The sequence below is a fragment of the Triturus cristatus genome, chromosome 4_2, assembly GCF_964204655.1.
Source record: "Triturus cristatus chromosome 4_2, aTriCri1.1, whole genome shotgun sequence".
Classification (NCBI taxonomy): Eukaryota; Metazoa; Chordata; class Amphibia; order Caudata; family Salamandridae; genus Triturus; species Triturus cristatus.
The window spans coordinates 674,201,595-674,222,638 of record NC_140586.1 but is presented as its reverse complement, the minus strand read 5'-3'; the positions used below and the strand labels follow the sequence as shown (position 1 = coordinate 674,222,638).

Sequence of the window (21,044 nt, the reverse complement as noted above, 5' to 3'; positions counted from 1 at the left end):
CTTTATACGCAAGGTGTTACTTCTGTATACTCTTACCACCACTCGTCTCCGTATCAACGGACAGATTTCCGAGCCCATTCCTATCGGGCGCGATACTCGACAGGGCTGCCTGCTGTCTCCCATGCTCTTCGCTGTCGCTATGGAACCTCTTGTGGCTCGTCTCCTGCAGCATCATACTCAGAGAGGCATCGGTTTCGCGGCTGCGGCTCTATTGGTTTCCATGTACGCGGACGACATCACTCATTATGTTCGTCACACCCAGGAGAATCTCAGTCCTCTAGTCCGTGAGGTGATACGTTTCGGTGGCTATTCATGCATTCAGGTTAATTGGAACAAATCTTTATTATTTCCTCTCACGGATGCCACGACTCCCTTTGATTCTGATTACCCTTTCGTGTGGGCTTCAGAGCCCACTAGGTATCTGGGTGTTTGGTTAAGCAGAGACGTGGATGAACTCTGGAGAGCTAACTTTAGCCATGCAGTAGATTGGAGTCCAAGATCTCTCTTTGGAACCGTCTGCTGCTCTCTTTGGCCGGGCGCATAGCGATTGCCAAAATGGTGGTGCTACCGAAGTTCTTATATCTTTTTGTTGACATCCCCATTCCTCTCACTGCTCATTTTTCCGCAAGATTCGCTCTCTGCTTATTACCCTGGTTTGGGCCGGACGGCAAACCAGGATCGCTTACAACATCCTCACTCTTCCGATGTCGCGGGGCGGGCTGGGAGCTCTGGACTTTACGCTCTATGTTCTAAGCACTCAGGCCAGCGGTGGAGGCCGACCTCGTGGCTGCTCACGACTGCACTGTTTGCCCCAGCGAAACTCCAACGCACTGAAATTGACACGGTCGAGAACTTGCTGGCTGGGCCTGGGACGGAATTCGTAAGATCTCCGGCTTTGATTTGATATCCGCAAACACAATGCCCATTGCTCATCACCCTGCCTTTCCTCCACTCCAGTCGTTGGGGATGGTTAAACACGCCGCTCGTCTAGGCCTCTCCACAAGGAGACTCTGGCCCCATGGACATCCTGTTATTTTACCAACTCCGGACTGTCTGCAGGAAGCTCCACTCCACCTTTCCCCAGTCTCCTCCCTCGTTGGCCACTCTTGATCTGCTTTATGCCTCTTCCTCTCCCAAGAAATTGGTTACTATAATTTATGCTTACACGCTTGCAGGGTCCTCCATTTCTACCGACCGGGCACGCATTGAATGGGGCGAGAAACTGGGTATCGAGATTTCCCAAGTGGACTGGTTGTATTGGTGTACCCAGATCAAACGCCTCTCCCCCAGCTATTGTTTGCACCGAATACACTTCAAATACATACACAGGCTGTATCGTACCCCGCCCAACTTCATAGATTAGGTCTTGTAGCAAGTGACAGATGCTTGCGCTGCTCCGCGCCCGCGGCTGATTTCCCTCATCTTGCCTGGCTGTGCCCCCAGGTCTCGGCATACTGGTGGGAGGTTTGCGCAACTATCTTGAAATCACCTCATCACCATTTCAACCTAACCCCGTGATCTGCCTCTTAGGCTTCATTAAATTTTGCCCGGATGCCTTTCGTCGTTTGACTGCCATGCTGATGGTCCTCGCGTGGCATAGGGTCTCAACGTGTTGGGGTCTCAGGCCTGCGCCTAAGGTGGCCCTCTGGCTCGAAGATGCGTCCCGCTGCCAAACCCTCCTATCTGAGTTCTGGGACCTCTTGCCAGCCAAGTCTCGTCCACTTTACATATGGGGCCCACTTGTCACTTACCTTTCAAGCCATGTCCCCCAGCAACTTGTGACTTCTCCCGCGCTCCCCACCGGCACCACGCCCGTGGCGGATGCCGGTGTTAGTCTTTAAGCTGCTTCCTTTTCGTTCACGTCCCCTTCACTCTCTCTGCCTTTCGCCTCTAAGCTTGATGCCTCCCCCGGTCATCTGCTTCCACCTCTCACAGGGATTTAAGATAACTCTTCATGGCATAGTCTCCAACTGGACAACAGTTTGCGTCTATCTCTGCTGTGCTACAATGTATTGAAGTGCTTAATCTTCTGCTATTGTGGAACTATGTAATTATGCTGTGCAATTTTTTCCAATAAAGGTTTTTGAAAATGTATTTAAAAAAACACAAAGAAATGCCTCGAGCAACAAGTTTCTAGCACCATTTTCAAGAGACCCTTCAGTTAGGTTACTGTGAAGCGTGACAACTCTGTCATTCAGATTGCATAAAGCATCCATGCCTGTAAATATTTTACAGTCCGATATATGGCCCTTCCCCACTCACAACGCTGAGCATAATTATTAACACCTTCAGCATGCCTCTTAAGATTGGTGCTGCTACGAGCAGCCAGTGTGATCTTCTGCGCAGCATGGATCGCACATGCATATGCTTAGGAGGAGTTTGGCCTCCGCGGAGGAGGGTGTTTCAGGGTCCACGGAGCAGAGATCATTTAATGCACATAAACAGCGTTGTGTGAGCCTGGATCAACCCCCGGGTTACAGCACGGAGTGAGACGCCAGTCCTGCCTGCCATCAGGATACCTCAGGGAGTTCTGCCCAAGCAGGGGCTCCTGCGCTTCCTGCTGCTGTTCACCTCCGTGCACAGGAACCCGGGGAACGGACAGGAGATCTAGCATTATGGCATAAGTTCACTGGATGGCTCTAACCGAAGGTTGACCTCTTCCTTTTCTTTGGAATTCCTGTTGTCAGTGGACACTGCTTCCTTCACCAGTTAGAGAGGGGCAGCTCCTGGGCCGGGGTGAGATCCCGCGTCACACACCCCTCTCAGCCAATACTGACGCTGCTCTAGCAGCGCCAGGATTGGCTTAGCAGGGATACTCGCCACCCGCCTGCCCATTAGGAGACCAAGGGTTGCGGCGTTCATCAACCCTCGCTCTCCTAATGCGCAGCCACCAGCCAGACTCAACACTAGTGCGCATGACTGGGCTGGTCGGAAAAATTCTCCTACCTAAACCCAGCATGTGCACTTGTGCTGTTGCCTGCTGTGCGCACCGCGCCACCCCCTGACCTGACAATGCATGTCAGTCAGCATGACGCCGGACAACCCACCCCCTTCAAACTCTGAAGGGAGTGGGCGGTCCGGCGTCATGCTGACTGACATGCATTATTTGTCAGTTTACTTCAGTCAGAGCCGCGAGGGAGCTGTGGGCGTGGGCAGTTGTGAGTCAACGCCCCAGCTCCCTAATGTATGTACCGCCACTGGGAGTCCCACTATTTCAGTAGCCACTAGCTAGCTGTAGGTGGGCAGTGCTGGACCGAGTGCCAGTTCACCCTGATACCACCAGATATCACAAAAAGAAAGAAAGGTGGGGGCCTGTTTCACTGGGCCACCACTGTCAGTCTACCACTGCCTGGGGTGAGAGGTCTGAGCAAAGCGATCTTACCTTCAAGGAGTGGGATCAAGCTTCTCTGTCTCCCTTGATGTGCTGCAGGCTCCCATTTCTCCTTGTGCAGCTGTCTCACAGAAACAACTAGTCTTCTCCCATGCTGCTGATGCCTTGGCTCTTCATCGAACAATTGCAGCAGAATCCATCAGCCATATAGAAAACTTCCTCAAGTTCCAGACGCAGTGAGAAAGTTTCTTGTCTTGCTTTCACACTGCGGGTCGAGGCTGGCTTCCTTTGGACTGACCTAGTTTGAGCCGCCTCTTCAGTCATAGACGAGTCTTGAACAACAGCTGAGCACTCAGGCCAGACTTTTATCAGCTCTGATTGATAGGCTGATCCAATCAGAGGGTCTGCTACTGTTGCATCCTGTTTACACCTCCAATCACAAACCATTCATGGCGTGTTCAATGCCTGACCAAAGCATGCACAGAATAACTTGCAACCTCCCCTTTTACCAACCCGGGCTATTCTCTAAAGAGGAATTTTAAGTAACTCCAGACCAGGAGGCACTGACCGGGTGGGGAAAGTCCTCTTAGCAGACTCCCCAGGCTGGGCATCCCTGAATGAGCTCCAGGAAGTTTGGGAACAATTAAGTAAGCCTGCCCATATCAAGGTAACTGCCCTCACCCTCCTGGCAGCCCTGACATAGGACTCTTAGCTTTTTAAAATGTGTGGTGCAAGAGTGGCCTCTAATGGACGCTTTTAGTAAAGTACATAGACTAACATTGACTTTACATTTGCACTGTTTCCATTAGGTGCCTTTTGACATTTTGATCTTCCTCATCGGAGTTTTAACACTTCCAGTGCCTTTCGATGGATTCTTTTTTCTGTTTTTTTACTAAATTCTTTTAGGGTTTTTACATTTTGATTTCTTGACTTTAATGTTGTTATGGTGCTGCTTGTATGCATTACTCTTATGACATGTGAGGGAAGCATGAGGCTTTTGTATCATGGCTAGCAGGGATAAGCCCAAGATTGTTCTTGAACAAGGAAGTAGCTGTAGGGATGATGTAAACTCTTTCTCATTAGTACCTAAAGGTGTAGCTTTTAGCTTGAAGCAAGTTTTCACTGTAAACCCCTTACAACAGAGCCAAAGGAATCCTAGATTCCTGCACCATTGTCTGCAAATGTTCCTCCTTTCACTGCAGAGGGAATTTCCTCAATATCATGTCTTCAGTTTCTACTGAAAGTTCCATTTCTCTGTGAAGCCGTCTGATACCTAAACGGGTCACATTCGCGCTCCATAAAACTCTAAATAAATAAATAAGTAATCTGATTTAAGACATCTGTTTTTGATGAGCTCTGATTGTCAAAAGTTGATTTTAAGAGTACTTGTCTGTTATTACTTTGGGTTTTGTATAATTAAAGTGTATTTCATGTTTCAAACAACATACTATTATCTACTGGCGGTCGCCAGTAGATAGTTATAGTTAGGACCTATTTTCCAAAGGAAATCCGCAACATTCTATTGGGAATATCATTGGCGCCGATTGACGAATCTTCGCGCATCCTATCACGTTGGATGCACGGATTCTCTTGCGGTGGGTGCGCGGATCCACTGCAACGTTTTTTGAAAAACGACAAGAAATCATTGGTTGTATAACAACTTTCTACACTGAAAGGTAGGGTGTATATTTCTGTTTTTTAAAGGTATGATTGTTATTGGTTAACAAAAACAGATTGTAAGGAACATTATATATGATAAGCTGATATGTTGAAAAGTCAAGCACACTTCCTGTCTTGTGTAGGAACATTGTGTGCTGAACTTGTGACCTGTGAGCTCTGTGCAGTGTTCCATGACCTGTTTCTATGGTAACAGGCAGAAGGCAGATTGGGGGAAGGGTTGAAATGTATTTCAGTTGGAAAGGGTTGAAATGTTTAACCAATAGAAATGTGTGTTTGCTTTTGAGTTTATGTGCGAAGGATTGTGATTTGATGTTTACATGTATATGTGTGGAAAATGAAAGGGAAACTTTTTCATTCTTTGCTTTTGCTGAGAGGTGCACAGTGCAGAGATTCTGTAAAAGAAAATATGGTGAGTGATTGATATACTCCTTAATCTACAAAAGACCTTGAAAGATGAGTTATTTAATTGTGAGGGGGTGTATGTAGACTATTTTGATTTTAATCAGACTAATGTATTTTTCCTGCTAAAGTGTAGGGAGTACTTTTTTTCTGTACAATGTGTGTGCATGTAAAAACCATTCTGTGATTGGCATTTGTGTTTTTCATGTGTTTGTAGACAGATAACTGTGCAGTTTTTATATTTTGGTAGAATTAGAAACCAGTCATTGTTTATGAATTTGTGAAATGAGTTCTGTTATGTTTCTATACTAAAATGTAGTACTACTTCTAGATGAAGAAATGTGTTTTGATATAGTGCAAGGGATAGTGTTGTTTGTCTAGAATCACACAGTGAGTCTGTGTGCATTTGGGAACCACTGTGAGAGAAGCATTTGGTAACATCGTGTATTTGCTGACAGATGACTGTTTTAAAACCAGTCAGGTTGTCAAGTTTTAGTAGCATTAGAAGACAGTTATGACTTATGCTTTCATTAAATGAGTCAGGCATTGACAGTAAATTGCAGTCGTGAAATATGTAGATTGTGTGTAGTTCCCTTACCACTTGCACTGTAGTGAATGAGTTTTCGTAAACTCATAGGGATAGTGGTGCTTGTCTAGAATCACACTGTGAGTTAGTGTGTATTTGGGATCAGTGTGAGAGAATCATTTGGTAACATCATGTATTTGCTGACAGATAACTGTTTTAAAATCTGTCATGTTGTGAAGTTTTAGTAGCATTAGAATCCAGTCTTTGCTTATATGTTGATTAAATGAGTCATGCTTTGACACTGATGTGCTGTACTTAAATATGTAGATTGTGTGCAGTCCCCTTACCCCTTCCACAGTAGTGAATGAGTTTTGGTAAAGTCCTAGGATAGTGTTAATTGTCTAAAATCACACTGTGAGTCTGTGTGCATTTGGGTAAGGATTGTGAGAGAAGCATTTGGTAACATCGTTTATTTACTGACAGATAACTGTTTTAAAACCTGTCATGTTGTCAAGTTTTAGTAGCACTAGAAGCCAGTCTTTGCTTATGCGTTGATTAAATTAGTCAGGCATTGACATTACAGTGTAGTCGTGAAATATGTAGATTGTGTGCAGTTCCTTTACCACTTCCACTGTAGTGAATGAGTTTTGGTAAACTCCTAGGGATAGTGTTGTTTGTCTAGAATCACACTGTGAGTCTGTGTGCATTTTGGAACCACTCTGAGAGAAGTGTTTGGTAACATCGTGTATTGGCTGACAGATAAGTGTTGTAAAACATGTCATGTTGTCAAGTTTTAGTAGCATTAGAAGACAGTTATGGCTTATGCTTTCATTGTATGAGTCAGGCATTGACAGTAAATTGCAGTTGTGAAATATGTAGATTGTGTGCAGTTCCCTTACCACTTGCACTGTAGTGAATGAGATTTGGTAAACTCATAGGGATAGTGGTGCTTGTCTAGAATCACACTGTGAGTTAGTGTGTATTTGGGATCACTGTGAGAGAAGCATTTGGTAACATCATGTATTTGCTGACAGATAACTGTTTTAAAACCTGTCATGTTGTGAAGTTTTAGTAGGATTAGAATCCAGTCTTTGCTTATGCGTTGATTAAATGAGTCATGCTTTGACACTGATGTGGTGTACTTAAATATGTAGATTGTGTGCAGTACCATTAACTCTTCCAGAGTAGTGAATGAGTTTTGGTAAACTCCTAGGATAGTGTTGCTTGTCTAAAATCACACTGAGTCTGTGTGCATTTGGGTAAGGATTGTGAGAGAAGCATTTGGTAACATCGTGTATTTGCTGACATATACCTGTTTTAAAACCGGTCATGTTGTGAAGTTTTAGTAGCATTAGAAGCCAGTCTTTGCTTATGCTTTGATTAAATGAGTCAGGCTTTGACACAAAAGTGCAGTCCTGAAATATGAAGATTGTGTGCAGTTCGCTTACCACTTCCACAGTAGTGAATGATTTTTGGTAAACTCCTAGGTATAGTGGTTGTTGTCTAGAATTATACTGTGAGTCTGTGTGCATTTGAGAACCACTGTGAGAGAAGCATTTGGTAACATCGTGTATTTGAAGACAGATAACTAATTTAAAACCTCTCATGTAGTCAAGTTTTAGTAGCATTAGAAGCTAGTCTTTGCTTATGCATTGATAAAATGAGTCAGGGTTTGACACTAAGGTGCAGTACCATGTACTATTCTGTTCACTGTGGCAGAACTGAAAATTTAAAAATTTACCTAAGCACTGTCCAAGAAGTAGTCTGATTATTTAGTCAGTTTCTAAGTACCAAATAGACTGCTTCAAATGTCTATGCAGTATGCATGTAGTGTTCTAACATACTATAGACTTGTCTTTTACACCTTCAATTCCCTAGTCAGTATCCATACACTTCCAGGAAACATCCTGTCACTTCCTTTGCAGTCCTCTAGAGACCCATTCAACAGTATGTACTAATCCATTCACTGTGCCAAAACCCAAACACTTATAAATTCCCCAAGACACTCTCTTTCCAGTACTCTTATGATTCAGTCACTGCCTAAGTATACATGCACTGAGCCAGGTCTTAGCACATGGACTTCTTCAAACCCCTATCCACTATGCATGCAGTCCTCTAAGCACCTACACACTTGTCTTTCACACCTTCAATTCCCCAGTCAGTATCCGTTCACTTCCAGTAAACACCCTGTCACTCCATTTGCACTCCTCTAGTGACCCATTCAGCATCATGTACTAATCCATTCACTGCGCCAAACCCTTATAAATTCACCCAGGCACTCTCCTTGCTGTACTCTAATCATTCAGTCAGTACCCAAGTACTCATCCAGTGACCCAGGGCTTAGTATATGGACTGTTTCAAACCCTTATCCACTATGCATGCAGTCCTCTAACCACCTACACAATTGTCTTTCTCACCTTCAATTCCCTAGTCAGTATCCATACACTTCCAGGAAATACCATGTCACTTCCTTTGCAGTCCTCTAGTGACCCATTCAGCACCATGTACTAATCCATTCACTGTGCTAAAACCCAAACACTTATAAATTCACCAAGATACCATCTTTGCAGTAATCATTCAGTCAGTGCCTAAGTATTCATACACTGAGCCAGGCCTTAGCACATGGACTGCTTCAAACCCCTATGCACTATGCATGCAGTCTTCTAACCACCTAGACACTTGTCTTTCACACTTTCAATTTCCTAGTCAGTATCCATACAGTCCAGCACTTGTGACTGCCTTTGCACTCCTCTAGTGACCCATTCAGTACCAAGTACTAATCCATTCCCTGTGCGAAAAGCCTAGCACTTATAAATTCACCTAGGCACTCTCCTTGCTGTACTCTAATCATTCAGTCAGTACCCAAGTAGTCATGCAGTGAGCCAGGCCTTAGCACATGGACTGCTTTAAATGCCTATGCAGTATGGATGCAGTCCTCTAATCACCTACACAGTTGTGTTTCACACATTCAATTCCCTAGTTAGTATTCATACTCTTCTAGCAAACACCCTGTCACTCACCCAGTGTGTCTCCTCATAGTACTGTAATCATTTAGTCAGTTAGCATGTAGTCTTTTAGTGAGGTAGGCTTTAGGGCATGAACTGCTTCAAAGTAGTATGCACTATGCATGTAGTGTTTTAACGATCGTCACACTTGTGGTTCAGGGCTATAGTTTCTTAGTCAGTTTTTATATAAAATGTGTTTGTACAGTAATGGAATAGTATAAATTTGAAAGTTATTAATATACATTTATTTGTGATTCTTTTTTACAGATACAGAACAGGAGTGTTTCTCATCTGTTTGCACTCTTCTCGTGCAAGATTGTTTGGATGAAGGGTTCTTAGGTGTTTCATCATACTTGCTGTGCCGCACGAGTATTTTTTGTGAGGATCCCCTCGTAACAGAACTCTTTGGCAAATCTTGCGAATGAAGAAGGTGGCATTGGTCTTTGTTTGCCCCTTGGAAAAGGTTAAAAATTTCTTCACCACTGAAGAAAAACATTGTGGGCGTGGTGCCTTCTGCAAAAAACTTTCCTCAGATTCGGTAAATATTTTAAAGCGGCAACATTTAAAGTTTGTGTAAGTTAAACTTATAAAATTTTGTTAGCTGTATACATTTTATATATCTGTTATTTTTCTTCTTGTGGTATTTTGTTGAGAATACCATGTTGGTTTTTTTTTAGCAATCTTTCTGATTTTCCAGGTCTGTCGTCGACATCCGTGGTTCCCACAGGAGTGTTCCGCCTTGTTGTTTTGTAATATTGTTGTTACAATTTGTTTATTAGTTTATTGTTTATATTTATGTTAATAAAAAAATAAAGTTTGAAAATAGTTTTTCGTTTATATATTTATTATTATAAAAAATAAAGTTTGGAAAAAAATTAATAATGTTTTTGGTTGTTCTCTTAACTGCTGTGTGACTCTTTCTTGTTCTTATTACTGTTATTTGATGGAGTCCACCATGGTGTTAAATTTTGGGGCACTTATCGCTGGAATACTGGTGATATCTTCAGTTTGCACCAACTTCGGAATAGTGTGTTAGATTTATCTCAACTTTACTTCCGTTAAAGTGCTGATAATGAAATGGAGAGTAGCCGTTCCTGTGCAAAAAGACACGAGGTGCACCTTTGCGATTTATTCTAAATACTAAAATCCTGTATTGTATTGCACTGAGGTATTGGCTGCACTTACAGTGTACACACAAAATCTATTAAGAAATCTCATTGTATTTATATTGATTGGGAATAGTGCGTCAGGTGCTGGATCTTGACGATATACACTGCTCAGTTCGTATATTGTTGTGCACACGAAAAAAATCACATCACAACTTTCACACCAATAGCAATGCGAAACAAATTCCGGCGATAAGACACGTTAGCACCAGGGATTTTACACCTGCTTTCTGCTGGTGTTAAGCAGGACAACTACCTGCACCATGAAAGGGAACACAGCCAAGAGCCACACCAGAACACCCACAGGTGCCATAGAGTCAATGAGCATGATACAGGGATACTCATGAGGGCCAGAAGACTCATCTCAACAACTGCAGGACCGCCAATGCCCCCCAAACCCACATCTTAGTAAGTGTGTCCCTGTGGTCATTGTCTTAGCATGATAGGCACGAGCCCTGCAACATCACAGTGTGCTGTCACCTCAGCGTTGGCAGTGAGCCTGGATGTGTAGCTACATACGCATCCTCCTACATGCACAACTGGCGTGTGCTGGTCTGTCGTTCACAGGTCAGTGCAGGAGTGTGCCTATCCGGGAAGGGGAACGCGGTGTCTCGGACATGTCCGTGTACAGGAAGTGCGGTAAGTGTGTCTCTGTGTTCTGGTGTGGCCTGTTACAAGAGCCGCAGCAGTCGATGTGTTGTAAAGTGGCATGCACCACCTCCAAACGGCACTGTGATGTTGTAGTTGGAATGTAGCAGGAGATGCGCAAATAGGCATTACAATGGCGTGCCGTACGAGTGCACGAGATACAACAGCTCACCGTACAAAAGTGTGGGGGCTTGTGGGAGGGAGGAACAGCCGTTTGGCAACATAACACACAGTGAACTCAACCATGTGCCACATGCTAGGCATCTCATCCATGATGACCACGGTCGCAGACATCCCACAACACCAACGACTGGCCTTTGTAAACATCCTCTATGAATGCAGCGTGGTTTTCACTTCTATGCTCGTTCAGTGGTGTGATGTTGGCAGGTTGTGTGACTTGTGCTCCTTGTTGGTGTGTTTCATTTTGGCCATTGTTAGTCTATATGTGTGTTGTACTTAATTGTGCATGTGTGCCATTCTGCCCATCTCCCTCCCTTCCCCCACTCCCTGCTTCTTTCTTTTCCTAGTGCTGTTGTGTCTATAATTTTGTTGCTGCACACATAAATACATGTAACGAATAAATTAGAATAGTTCCTTGATTCTTTTAGGTTTCAAAACTTCTCTATTGGTTTCTTTTTAATTTTCCATATGAACCGTTTTTTTAAATATTCAACAACACATAGAAGTCAGAAGTGCAACGTATTCTATCAACACACTTTCTAGAACATTCTACAATACGTGCAGGTTAAAAGTTCATAAATTTTTTAAAACTTTACAATATTTTTTGTAACATTTTCTTGAACATTTAACGACATGTGCAGGTTAAAAGTTGACGATTGTTTTAAGTTCGAACAGTGCCTTCCAAATGCAAGTAGCAGGTGTGGTTGAGCTGAGCAAATTTTATCCTATGATATGTACTCCACGTTGAAACTGCTTTTTCTTAACCAATAACAAAGATGCTTTTCCACAAAACTAATGTGCACCCTACTTTTAAAAAAGAATGCTTTTCATGATATCTTCAGAGATAAGTTATAGATAGGTATTAGCATTTAAAAAACCTTTGAAATTCACTGAAAAAACCATAGGTTTCTTGCACGTTATAGTTAGGAATTGGCATTTAAAAAAACCTTTGAAATTCACTGAAAAAACCAAAGGTTTCAGGGGCGTTATAGTTAGGAATTGGCATTTAAAAAACCTTAGAAATTCACTGAAAAAACCATAGGTTTCAGGGGCATTATAGTTAGCTGGACATTTCCCTCGTACAAAACCCTAGAAATTCCCCTGTTATAGTTAGTTCAGCTAACTATAACTCACACCCCCGCAATGCACTGCTGATGACGTCACATATTACATCACTCATGACATGGTCAGTGACATCACTGATGACATCACTGATGACATCTCAAATGACATCACTGATGACATCACTGATGACATCATCCATTGAGTATGTGTTTCTGAACAGTTTTAATATGTTTAATATATATAGGGAAAGGCCTGTTGAAGAATAAGTGGGTGTACAAGTGTGTGAATGGGTGATTTTCTAGGTGCGTAACTGACTCTATAAGTGAGTCATTAAATGTATCTTACTGCAGACTAGTGACTAAACTGTGTGAATGTCTGTATCTGTCTATCTGTTGGTGTATAAACGGCTGCATGGTTTTGTGAATAGCAATATGAGTGTCTCTATGGGTTATTGATTGGTTGTCTGAGTATCTGTATGGGTGCCCGAGTGTATGTGTGGGTGAGGTGTGTGTGACTCTGTGCATAGATGTGTGAGTGGGTGATTCTATGGGTGCATGGTTTTAAGAGTGCAACTGTGATGGACTGTATGGTTGGGTGAGTGTATGTAAGGGTGTGTTAGTGATTGAATGTATATCTCAGTTGTACATGTGACAGTAACTACATATGTGAAACACAGTGTATATGTGTATAAGAGTAAATAACTATCTATATGTGAGAGTGTGTGATTGTGGGACTGGCTGTATGGATGAGTGTGTGCTTGTACTAGTAATTGAATAAGAGTGTCAATTTTTTTTTGTATTTTTATGAGTAAGTGAACTTGAGTGTTTTTAACTGTATAGGTGAGTCAATTGGACTGTGTTTAATTATTTGCACAACTGACTAGGTGTGTCAGTATCTCAATGGATGATTGGCAGTGTGTGAGTGTCTATATATCTGTATAAATGCATATGATAGTCTTGTACGGAGTGACTGTAAGTATGAGTGACTGTACAGGTGAGTGAGTGGACGTGCATGTAGACCTAAGAGTCAATGAGTGGGTATGTAGTTATTGGTATTGGAGTATCTATGGTTTTCAAAATGGCCATCTGAAATTTTGAGTTGGTGTATCAAAAGTTATATTAGGGTGTGAGAAGGTGTACTAATTTATCACATAGATGATGTCATCAGTGATGTCATTTGAGATGTCATCAGTGATGTCATCAGTGATGTCACTGACCATGTCATGAGTGATTTAATATGTGACGTCATCAGCAGTGCATTGCGGGGGCGCGAGTTATAGTTAGCTGAACTAACTATAACAGGGGAATTTCTAAGGTTTTGTACGAGGGAAATGTCCAGCTAACTATAATGCCCCTGAAACCTATGGTTTTTTCAGTGAATTTCTAAGGTTTTTTAAATGCCAATTCCTAACTATAACGCCCCGAAACCTTTGGTTTTTTCAGTGAATAGTAGTTATATTTGTAATTTCACTTAGCATTGGTGCAAAATTATCATGTACAAATTTCACATTTTCCTGATAATTCTGTTTGGTCTCATCTCTTTTTAACGTTTGGAGGTTTGGAACAAATATTGTTAACCTCACTAACAACTTGACGTTCCTTATTCACTCATGATGTTTAAGGTCTTTACTATAAGTATTTGTGTTATAATTGTTTCCTAAAATGTATGCAAATGTGGAGCGGGGGCAGGGAGGGGGGGGGGTCGTTTGCCATAGAGCAGAAGATGCTGTGTGTTTTTGTTTTCCAGCACACTGTGGTTTTGTAAGTTATAATAGTCAACTATTCTCTTCTTCTTATGCAGATGGTTGGACTAACTTTGTCTCAGGGCATCGATGACCTTGCAGTGACCTACCTTGCCACAATTCAAGCCATTGCCGTGAGTCAATCTACCAAATTGGACCGAATTTATCAATATGACACCTCTAAACACGACTGTTTCCCATGTTTACTTTTACAAAATGTTTAAACTGAGGATATGTTTTATTTTTCATAAATTCTTTCCCATCCAAGAGGAAAAATAACTTCCAGATATAATGTCATCTTTGAAAAACACCTGTTGTCTTTCCTTTCTTGGCAAGTGCAAACTAAGTTACTGTGACTTTAAGGTAGAAAAAATGTACACCTCCCCTGCATAAAAACCTATCCCATTCAGCATAATTTCTCTTAAATTCTCTAATTTATCTGGTTCAACGCATCCTGGGACCGGTTCATATGGAGATTTTAGCATCCCAAAAGCCCACCCATCAAGGAGTCGAGGAGCTGGTTTCTATACGAAGGGCTCCATGGAGGCCTGAAACTAGGTATTTAAGAGATTGTTACCCCCTCTGGAAATCTCTGAGCCCTGCTGATGTTTACGAAAGGGCCAGAGGAAAGGAAGTACCTAGAGGAGGTGATCCAAACCCTGTGGAGGCCCCTAGGCACTGGTAATTTCGGGGCCCCCCTCGTAAATTATCTCCTAATACACAATGCACCGGATTTTTGTATACAAACTGACAGCTGCCAGAAGATGAGCTTTTAAGAGACAACTATTATGTCAATCTGATGTCTCTGGTTTATGTACTTTAATTTGTTAATGGGTACCTAGATTAATACAGTGTTATCTCTAAAGAGTCTGTAATGTAGGGGTTATGTTTCTTTGAGTTGATTCTATTTTTTTCTCTCTTTTGGAAACAATATTTAATAAAGCTTGATTGTAATTTTCTTTCAAGATCAAATCAATATGATTTTGATCCGTTGACGCGGGCCCCTAAAAGAAGTGGGGCCCAGAGGCCGGTGCCTACTTTGCCAATTTGGTAATCCGGAATTGCTCAAACAGGGTAGGGAAGGTGTTTATTAAGTTCTAGAAACAATGCATTCATTAACAAGCTACAGCTTCCCTGTCCCTTGCTCTCACTCTTAGATATTCTGACATTCACAGATTTTAGAGAAGGAAATGCTTGCTGGCTTCAGAATGCAAAACACACGAGATGATGGACGGAATGTTGCACATTGGCAAAACATTCACCCCCAGTCACAGATCTGGGTTTAATCCATCGTTATTTTGCTCACCACGCCACCTCAGTTCAGACATGGCCATATGCAAATCAGTCTTGACCCTGTGCCTCATGGGAACAGTCCAGCCCGAACTGCCAAGCCATGTCTTCCCTGGACTGGAATCAATGTGTTCCCATTGGGTACAGGGTCAAGACTGATTTGCATATGGCTGGGTCCAAACTGGAATAGCATGGTGAGCAAAAAAACGATGGATTTAGGCCCAGATCTCTGTACTGGGGTGAATGCATGACATTGTTCTGCATTCTGTCAATCAATAGTTCTTTTTGCATTTTTCACCCCGAGTGGGACGCGTATGCTCAGACGTGAGTCCCGTGCTCTCCATGCCACTGGAATCAAGCTATCCTGGCTGAAGAGAGGTGAAACCCTGAAACTGGTCCAAGAATGCTTGTTTCCAGTCCAGGGAGGGCCTGGCCTGGCAGTTCGGTCTGGACTGTTCCCATTGAGCACAGGGTCAAGACTGATTTGCATATGGCTGGGTCCAAACTGGAATGGCATGGTGAGCAAAAAAACGATGGATTTAGGTCCAGATCTCTGTACTGGGGTGAATGTATGACATTGTTCTGCATTCTGTCCATCATTAGTTCTTTTGGCTTCAGAAGGCAGATGCACCGGCCAGAGGGCCTAAGCATAGAGACTTAATGCGTTTTATGATGTTAATTTAGAACTCCGTGTCTTATCAGAAAAACACTGTAACATTATGTAGAGGCTTTCACCTCCAAACCAATGAAACAGTTACAATACACTAGGCTGCACTCACCCCTCATCACTCATGAAGTGGTAGTATATTCTGCCCACCGTGGATTTTTCTACGCCAGTTAAAAAATAGAGCAATATCTGAACACGTTGGGGATGTTGCTTCTATGCTGATACATGTATGAATACCAGCGATCAATCAACAGTGCACAGTGCTAAGCACAGATGGTATTATGTGCAGGGCCACTGGAATTATGTGACAAGGACGGACCAAATTATGTGGCAAGAAAAGGCAAATTATGCCGCATAATGCTGTGTCTAATCTTAGTACACGGTACCAGCGACTCATGGTGGTTGGAGACTTTAACCACCACTGGGAAAAAACCCTCGAGAACCGCATGCCAAACAGCTTGACATGGTAATGTCCTCCATGGGGCGCCATCAATTGGTGGACCGCCCAACCCACATCAAAGGGCACACTTTAGATCTGGTCTGGTCCTCTGACCTGCAGGATAGGCTTACGAATATTCGGCCCTGCGCCTGGTCGGACCATTCGTTGATCTTGTGCTGGGTGCCAATGGATAGCCCACTTCCACAAACTCCTCTTGAGTGAAGGAAAGTGCGGAGCTGGAATAAAATTCAGGCAGAGAACTTAGTGGATACACTACAGAGGCTACCCTCACCCAAATTTGAGTAAGGTAATATTGATTTAGAAAGCGAAACTCTCACTAACACCCTACAAACTGCTATTGATCAGGTAGCTCCAGAACGTAACGAAATAATTAGACATAAGGGCAAGGGGTCCCCTTGGTTTAAAGAGCAACTGAGGGAAAGGAAACAAAGCCTTCGTCAAGCCGAAAGACGGTGGCGGAAAGCTTATGACCCAGCTGAGCTAACAACCTATAAATCTCTACTCACACTTTATAAAAAAGCCATCATATCTAGGAAAGCTGAGTACTATGCAGCGCGAATCACCGACGCGCCTAATATACAAAAGGAGACTTTTAAGATCTTGAAAGAACTCAGCAAAAAGTCAGATGCCAACTTTGCAGTAGCACCCCCTGACTGTAATGTCCTACAGGCTTTTTTCCTCCAGAAAGTAGCAGACATCCTTCTAGAGATTGAAAACATTTGCATCACCACAAGCTCCCTGGAATTGTCCACACTCCTACCCCTCACTGGCCATCTTCTCACCAACTTCCCTCAACTAGACTCAAGGTCTCTAACACTCTTGGCCAATGGTAACAAGTCAGGCTCTCCTGTCGACCTATGCCCGCCATGGATCTTCAGGATGCCACTGCCTGCCTTGGAAAGCCAGATTCTTACCCTCCTGAATAATTCCTTGGCCACTGGCCTGGTCCCCGCAAACTTGAAGGAGGCCAGAGTTACTCCTCTATTAAAAAAAACAGGGGCAGACAGGACCGTATTAAAAAATGATACGCATATCTCCCAGCTTCCCTTCCTGGCAAAGGTTGTGGAGAAACACGTCTTGAAGACCATTTCGGCATTCCTGGAGAAACACGAGCTTCTCCATGCCCACCAGGCAGGTTTCAGAGCCCATCACAGTACGGAGCTGTTTATGTTATCAGTTCTGGACGAACTCAGGATTAAGGCTGACAACAAAGAATCGAACGCCCTGATCTTATTAGACCGGTCAGTGGTGTTCGATACGGTCTGCCAATCAAAACTACTCACCTGGCTGGCGGACTTGGGCATTCAGGGGCAGGTCCATAAATGGCTAGAATCCTTTCTATCAGGACGAACACTGAGGATCCAACTGGGTGAGCAGGTATCTGAAAAGGGCAACATCTCATGTGGGGTCCCTCAAGGCTCTGCACTGTCCCCCCTCCTCTTTAATATATACCTACAGCCTCTGGTGGCTGCGCTAGCCAAAATGGACTGCCGAGTATTCAACTACGCTGATGACACCCAACTCATCCTAAGGATCAATAATTCGGCCCACGCCCAACAGTCAGCCCTGAGCATACTCAGGTTTACAGTTAACTGGATGACTGCTAATTCCTTAAAAGTCAATCCAGACATGACGGAAGTCCTAGCCATGTCAACTAAAAACAACCCCTGGAGCTATCAGTTCTGGCCCCAGGAGCTAGGGGCCACCCCTAACCCAGCACCTGTGGTGAAACGTCTGGGCATTAAGATCGACTCTGAGCTTTCTATGACCAATCAAGTCAATTCTGTGGTCGGAACATGTATAGTTCTTCTAAGACAGCTGAGGAAACTGGTCCCTCTTCTTTCGGTCTCGACAATGAAAACGATAGTATCAGCAACTATTGTTTCAAGACTTGACTATGGCAACGCGTTTTATGTCGGGCTACCCCAGAAACTCACTAACAAACTGCAGGTAGTGTTGAATGACGCAGCCAGGCTCATCTTCAGGCTGCCGAGAATAACCCATGCCACTCCCCTGCTGAGCAAACTGCACTGGCTGCCCATTAAGCAAAGAGCGAAGTTTAAGGGGTTGTGAATTACCCACAAAGCTCTATACGGACACGCCCCAGGGTACATAAAAGAACGCACATGTGCAGAAGCCGGCCGGCTGACCTGCCCACGCTTTAACACCACAGCCAAAGGAGGGAGAGCTTTTTCGGTCCTTCTGCAACAACTTTGGAATCAGTTGCCCGTTAATCTCCGGAAAGACCCAGACTTCTCCCCTTCCGGAAACAACTAAAACCCTTCCTTTTTAGGGAAGCATTAGATATGGCTTAAAGTCCTTTCAGTACCTGGAGACCTTGTCCGCCTTTTTGATTATGTTTCTCCCTCTTCCAGAGCGCTAAGAGACCTGTCGGTGTATATGCGCTATACAAGAGTAAATTAACATAACATAACATAACTTTGTGGTAGTATTAGTTCATTATTTTGTCATTTTTACATGGTAATACTGTCTGTGCAACTATTTCATCTCATTAGTATCAGTTTGACAACCAAATACAGCAATAGGCAACTGAAAGATGACCAGTCAAACTTTGCGAAAGACCTTCCACTGTGTGAGAACATGTCACCACATTTCTAGAAAACTTTACATCCATTTGAGCTGGAAACATTTTTGTTGTTCCAATCTACAGATAATGCTGGCGGTGATGGATTATGTGGCAAATGGGCCAATCCATAGTCATGCAGAAATCGCAGCAGAATCACATAATTCCAGTGGCCATGATCATGTGGTTGTCGCCCTGTAGGCCTATATAGCGACATTTCCATAGAAGCAGCCAGTGTTATAGTGGTTTTATCCAACAGTCAGTGTTTTCTAATAACCCCTGTTAGCTGAGATTGTGAAGTAGTCTCTCCATGATTATTAGTGTATGGTCACTCAGATATGTTTTTTTTCACGCCACTCATGATGCAGAATGACTGAGATGTTGTGAGTGAATGCGTAAGATAGAATGTCAGCACGAGATTGTGAGTGAGCAAGAGATTTTGAGTACAGGAATGATTTACCACAGCCATATGCACCTTAATTGGCTTTGCTTTCACATTCAGGAGTCAGAATAGCCGCTGAGAACCCAGTTGGGCTTTCACCTCTTTTCACCTGGCCAGACACAATGGGTCCACCTCCTATGGCAGTTCAAGAAGTTTGCAGTCTAGGTGTGATCTTTGACAATAATTTCACCTTTATTCCTCATGTGAATTCAGACACCTAGTGTGCTTTTACCATCGGTGCTCGCTTCAGAGCGCCCCACTTCCCTCAATCCTCCCTTCCCTCCTCACCACAGAAATCGAATATACAATTCCTTCTAGGGCCTGGTCTCAACAGACTTTGGTTAAAGTCACATTATTTTTAGGTGTCGCCTAGGCAGCGCCTGCGCTGTCTCTTCGTGACATGCCATATTCTGGATATGTGCATAAAGCTCTGCCTGCTTCCTGCCCATCTTTTTAATTGGTCCTGTCCCTGTCCTTTGTAAATGGTGGCTTTTCATTGGTCATTAGGCTTTGTAGTCCCTCCTTAGTACCGCTTTGTCTCTTCTTGTTACCTCCTATGAGGACATCCCTGTTACATGTGTTGTTACACCCTAGGTTTTAATTACAGCCTCAAGGCACTATTTTCATAAAGACCTTCAGGCAGGACACTCACTTGGTCCTAAACTAGATTGGCAGTGGTTACTTTACTCACTAGCACATTTCACATTTATATTAGACCTTCTATAAATGCCTCTTAATCAGCTCCACAAAAAGTACAACCTAATCCAGAATTAATATAATAATTCTTTTGTCACATTTCAAAGCTATTAATTGTATATATGTTTCCGGTCCAGGGAAGACATGGCTTGGCAGTTCGGGCTGGACTGTTCCCATGAGGCACAGGGTCAGACTGATTTGCATATGGCCATGTCTGAACCGGGGTGGCAGAGTGGGCTAAAGAACGGTGATGGATTAAACCTAGATCAGTTGACAGGGGGTGAGTGTTTGCAATGTTCAACACTCCGTCCATCATTTCCTTTGGTTTTTGCTTTGTTCACCATAAGTTGGCAGGGTATGCTCAGACGTGAGTCCCTTGCTCACTTTGCCACTGGATTCAAGCAAGCCTGGCTGAAGACGGCTGAAATGCCAGAAACCGGTCCTGGGAAGCTTGTGTCCGGTCCAGGGAAGACATGGCTTGGCAGTTCGGGCTGGACTGTTCCCATGAGGCACAGGGTCAGACTGATTGCATATGGCCATGTCTGAACTGGGGTGGCAGAGTGGGCTAAAGAACGGTGATGGATTAAACCTAGATCAGTTGACTGGGGGTGAGTGTTTGCAATGTTCAACACTCCGTCCATCATTTCCTTTGGTTTTTGCTTTTTTAACAAGGTGTAAATAACCATAACTTTTGGGTGCCTCTACAGTGTGTACTGTGCTTATCACCGTAGCAGATATGAAAAACATTTCCAGGTGTGCCTGTCACAGTTAAACAGGCTTCCTTGAGTAATTTACATGCTGTGTTTAACTAGTGTGTACTTGAATTTCTTAAGTACACAACACGCAATGCAGACCGCTAGTTAGACAGCTCAAACTGCCTTTTAAATCATTCAATTGAGTGGTTAATTTGGGCGTGACCTGGATCCCAAATGACCTTTCGTGCGGAATCCCCGGCTGCAGCTTGCACGTAATGTAGGGGTGAATAAAAGATTTGCTAGCATTTGCGCCAAGAATTTTCAATTCTATTAAGGACACGGAGGCGAGGATTATGCTTTCTCTTTCTTTTACTGTCAACACAGCAGCCAATGAAAAACGTTCATTCAATAACAGAAACTACATTTCCCATGATGCTCTTGCACTAATCACGTCTCATTAGCCCCGATA

At 43.4% G+C, this 21,044-nt stretch overlaps 1 protein-coding gene across 2 annotated transcripts in view; it reads left to right on the top strand.

Annotated features, from left to right (window-relative positions):
• FGGY (FGGY carbohydrate kinase domain containing) overlaps positions 1–21,044 on the top strand; it is a 2,161,252-nt gene that overhangs the window by 1,605,583 nt on the left and 534,625 nt on the right. For both annotated transcript variants that reach the window (XM_085602490.1, XM_085602489.1), the window contains one exon: positions 13,801–13,875. In XM_085602490.1, coding sequence (XP_085458616.1) covers positions 13,801–13,875 — 75 coding nt within the window. The remainder of the gene's footprint in view (positions 1–13,800; positions 13,876–21,044) is intronic.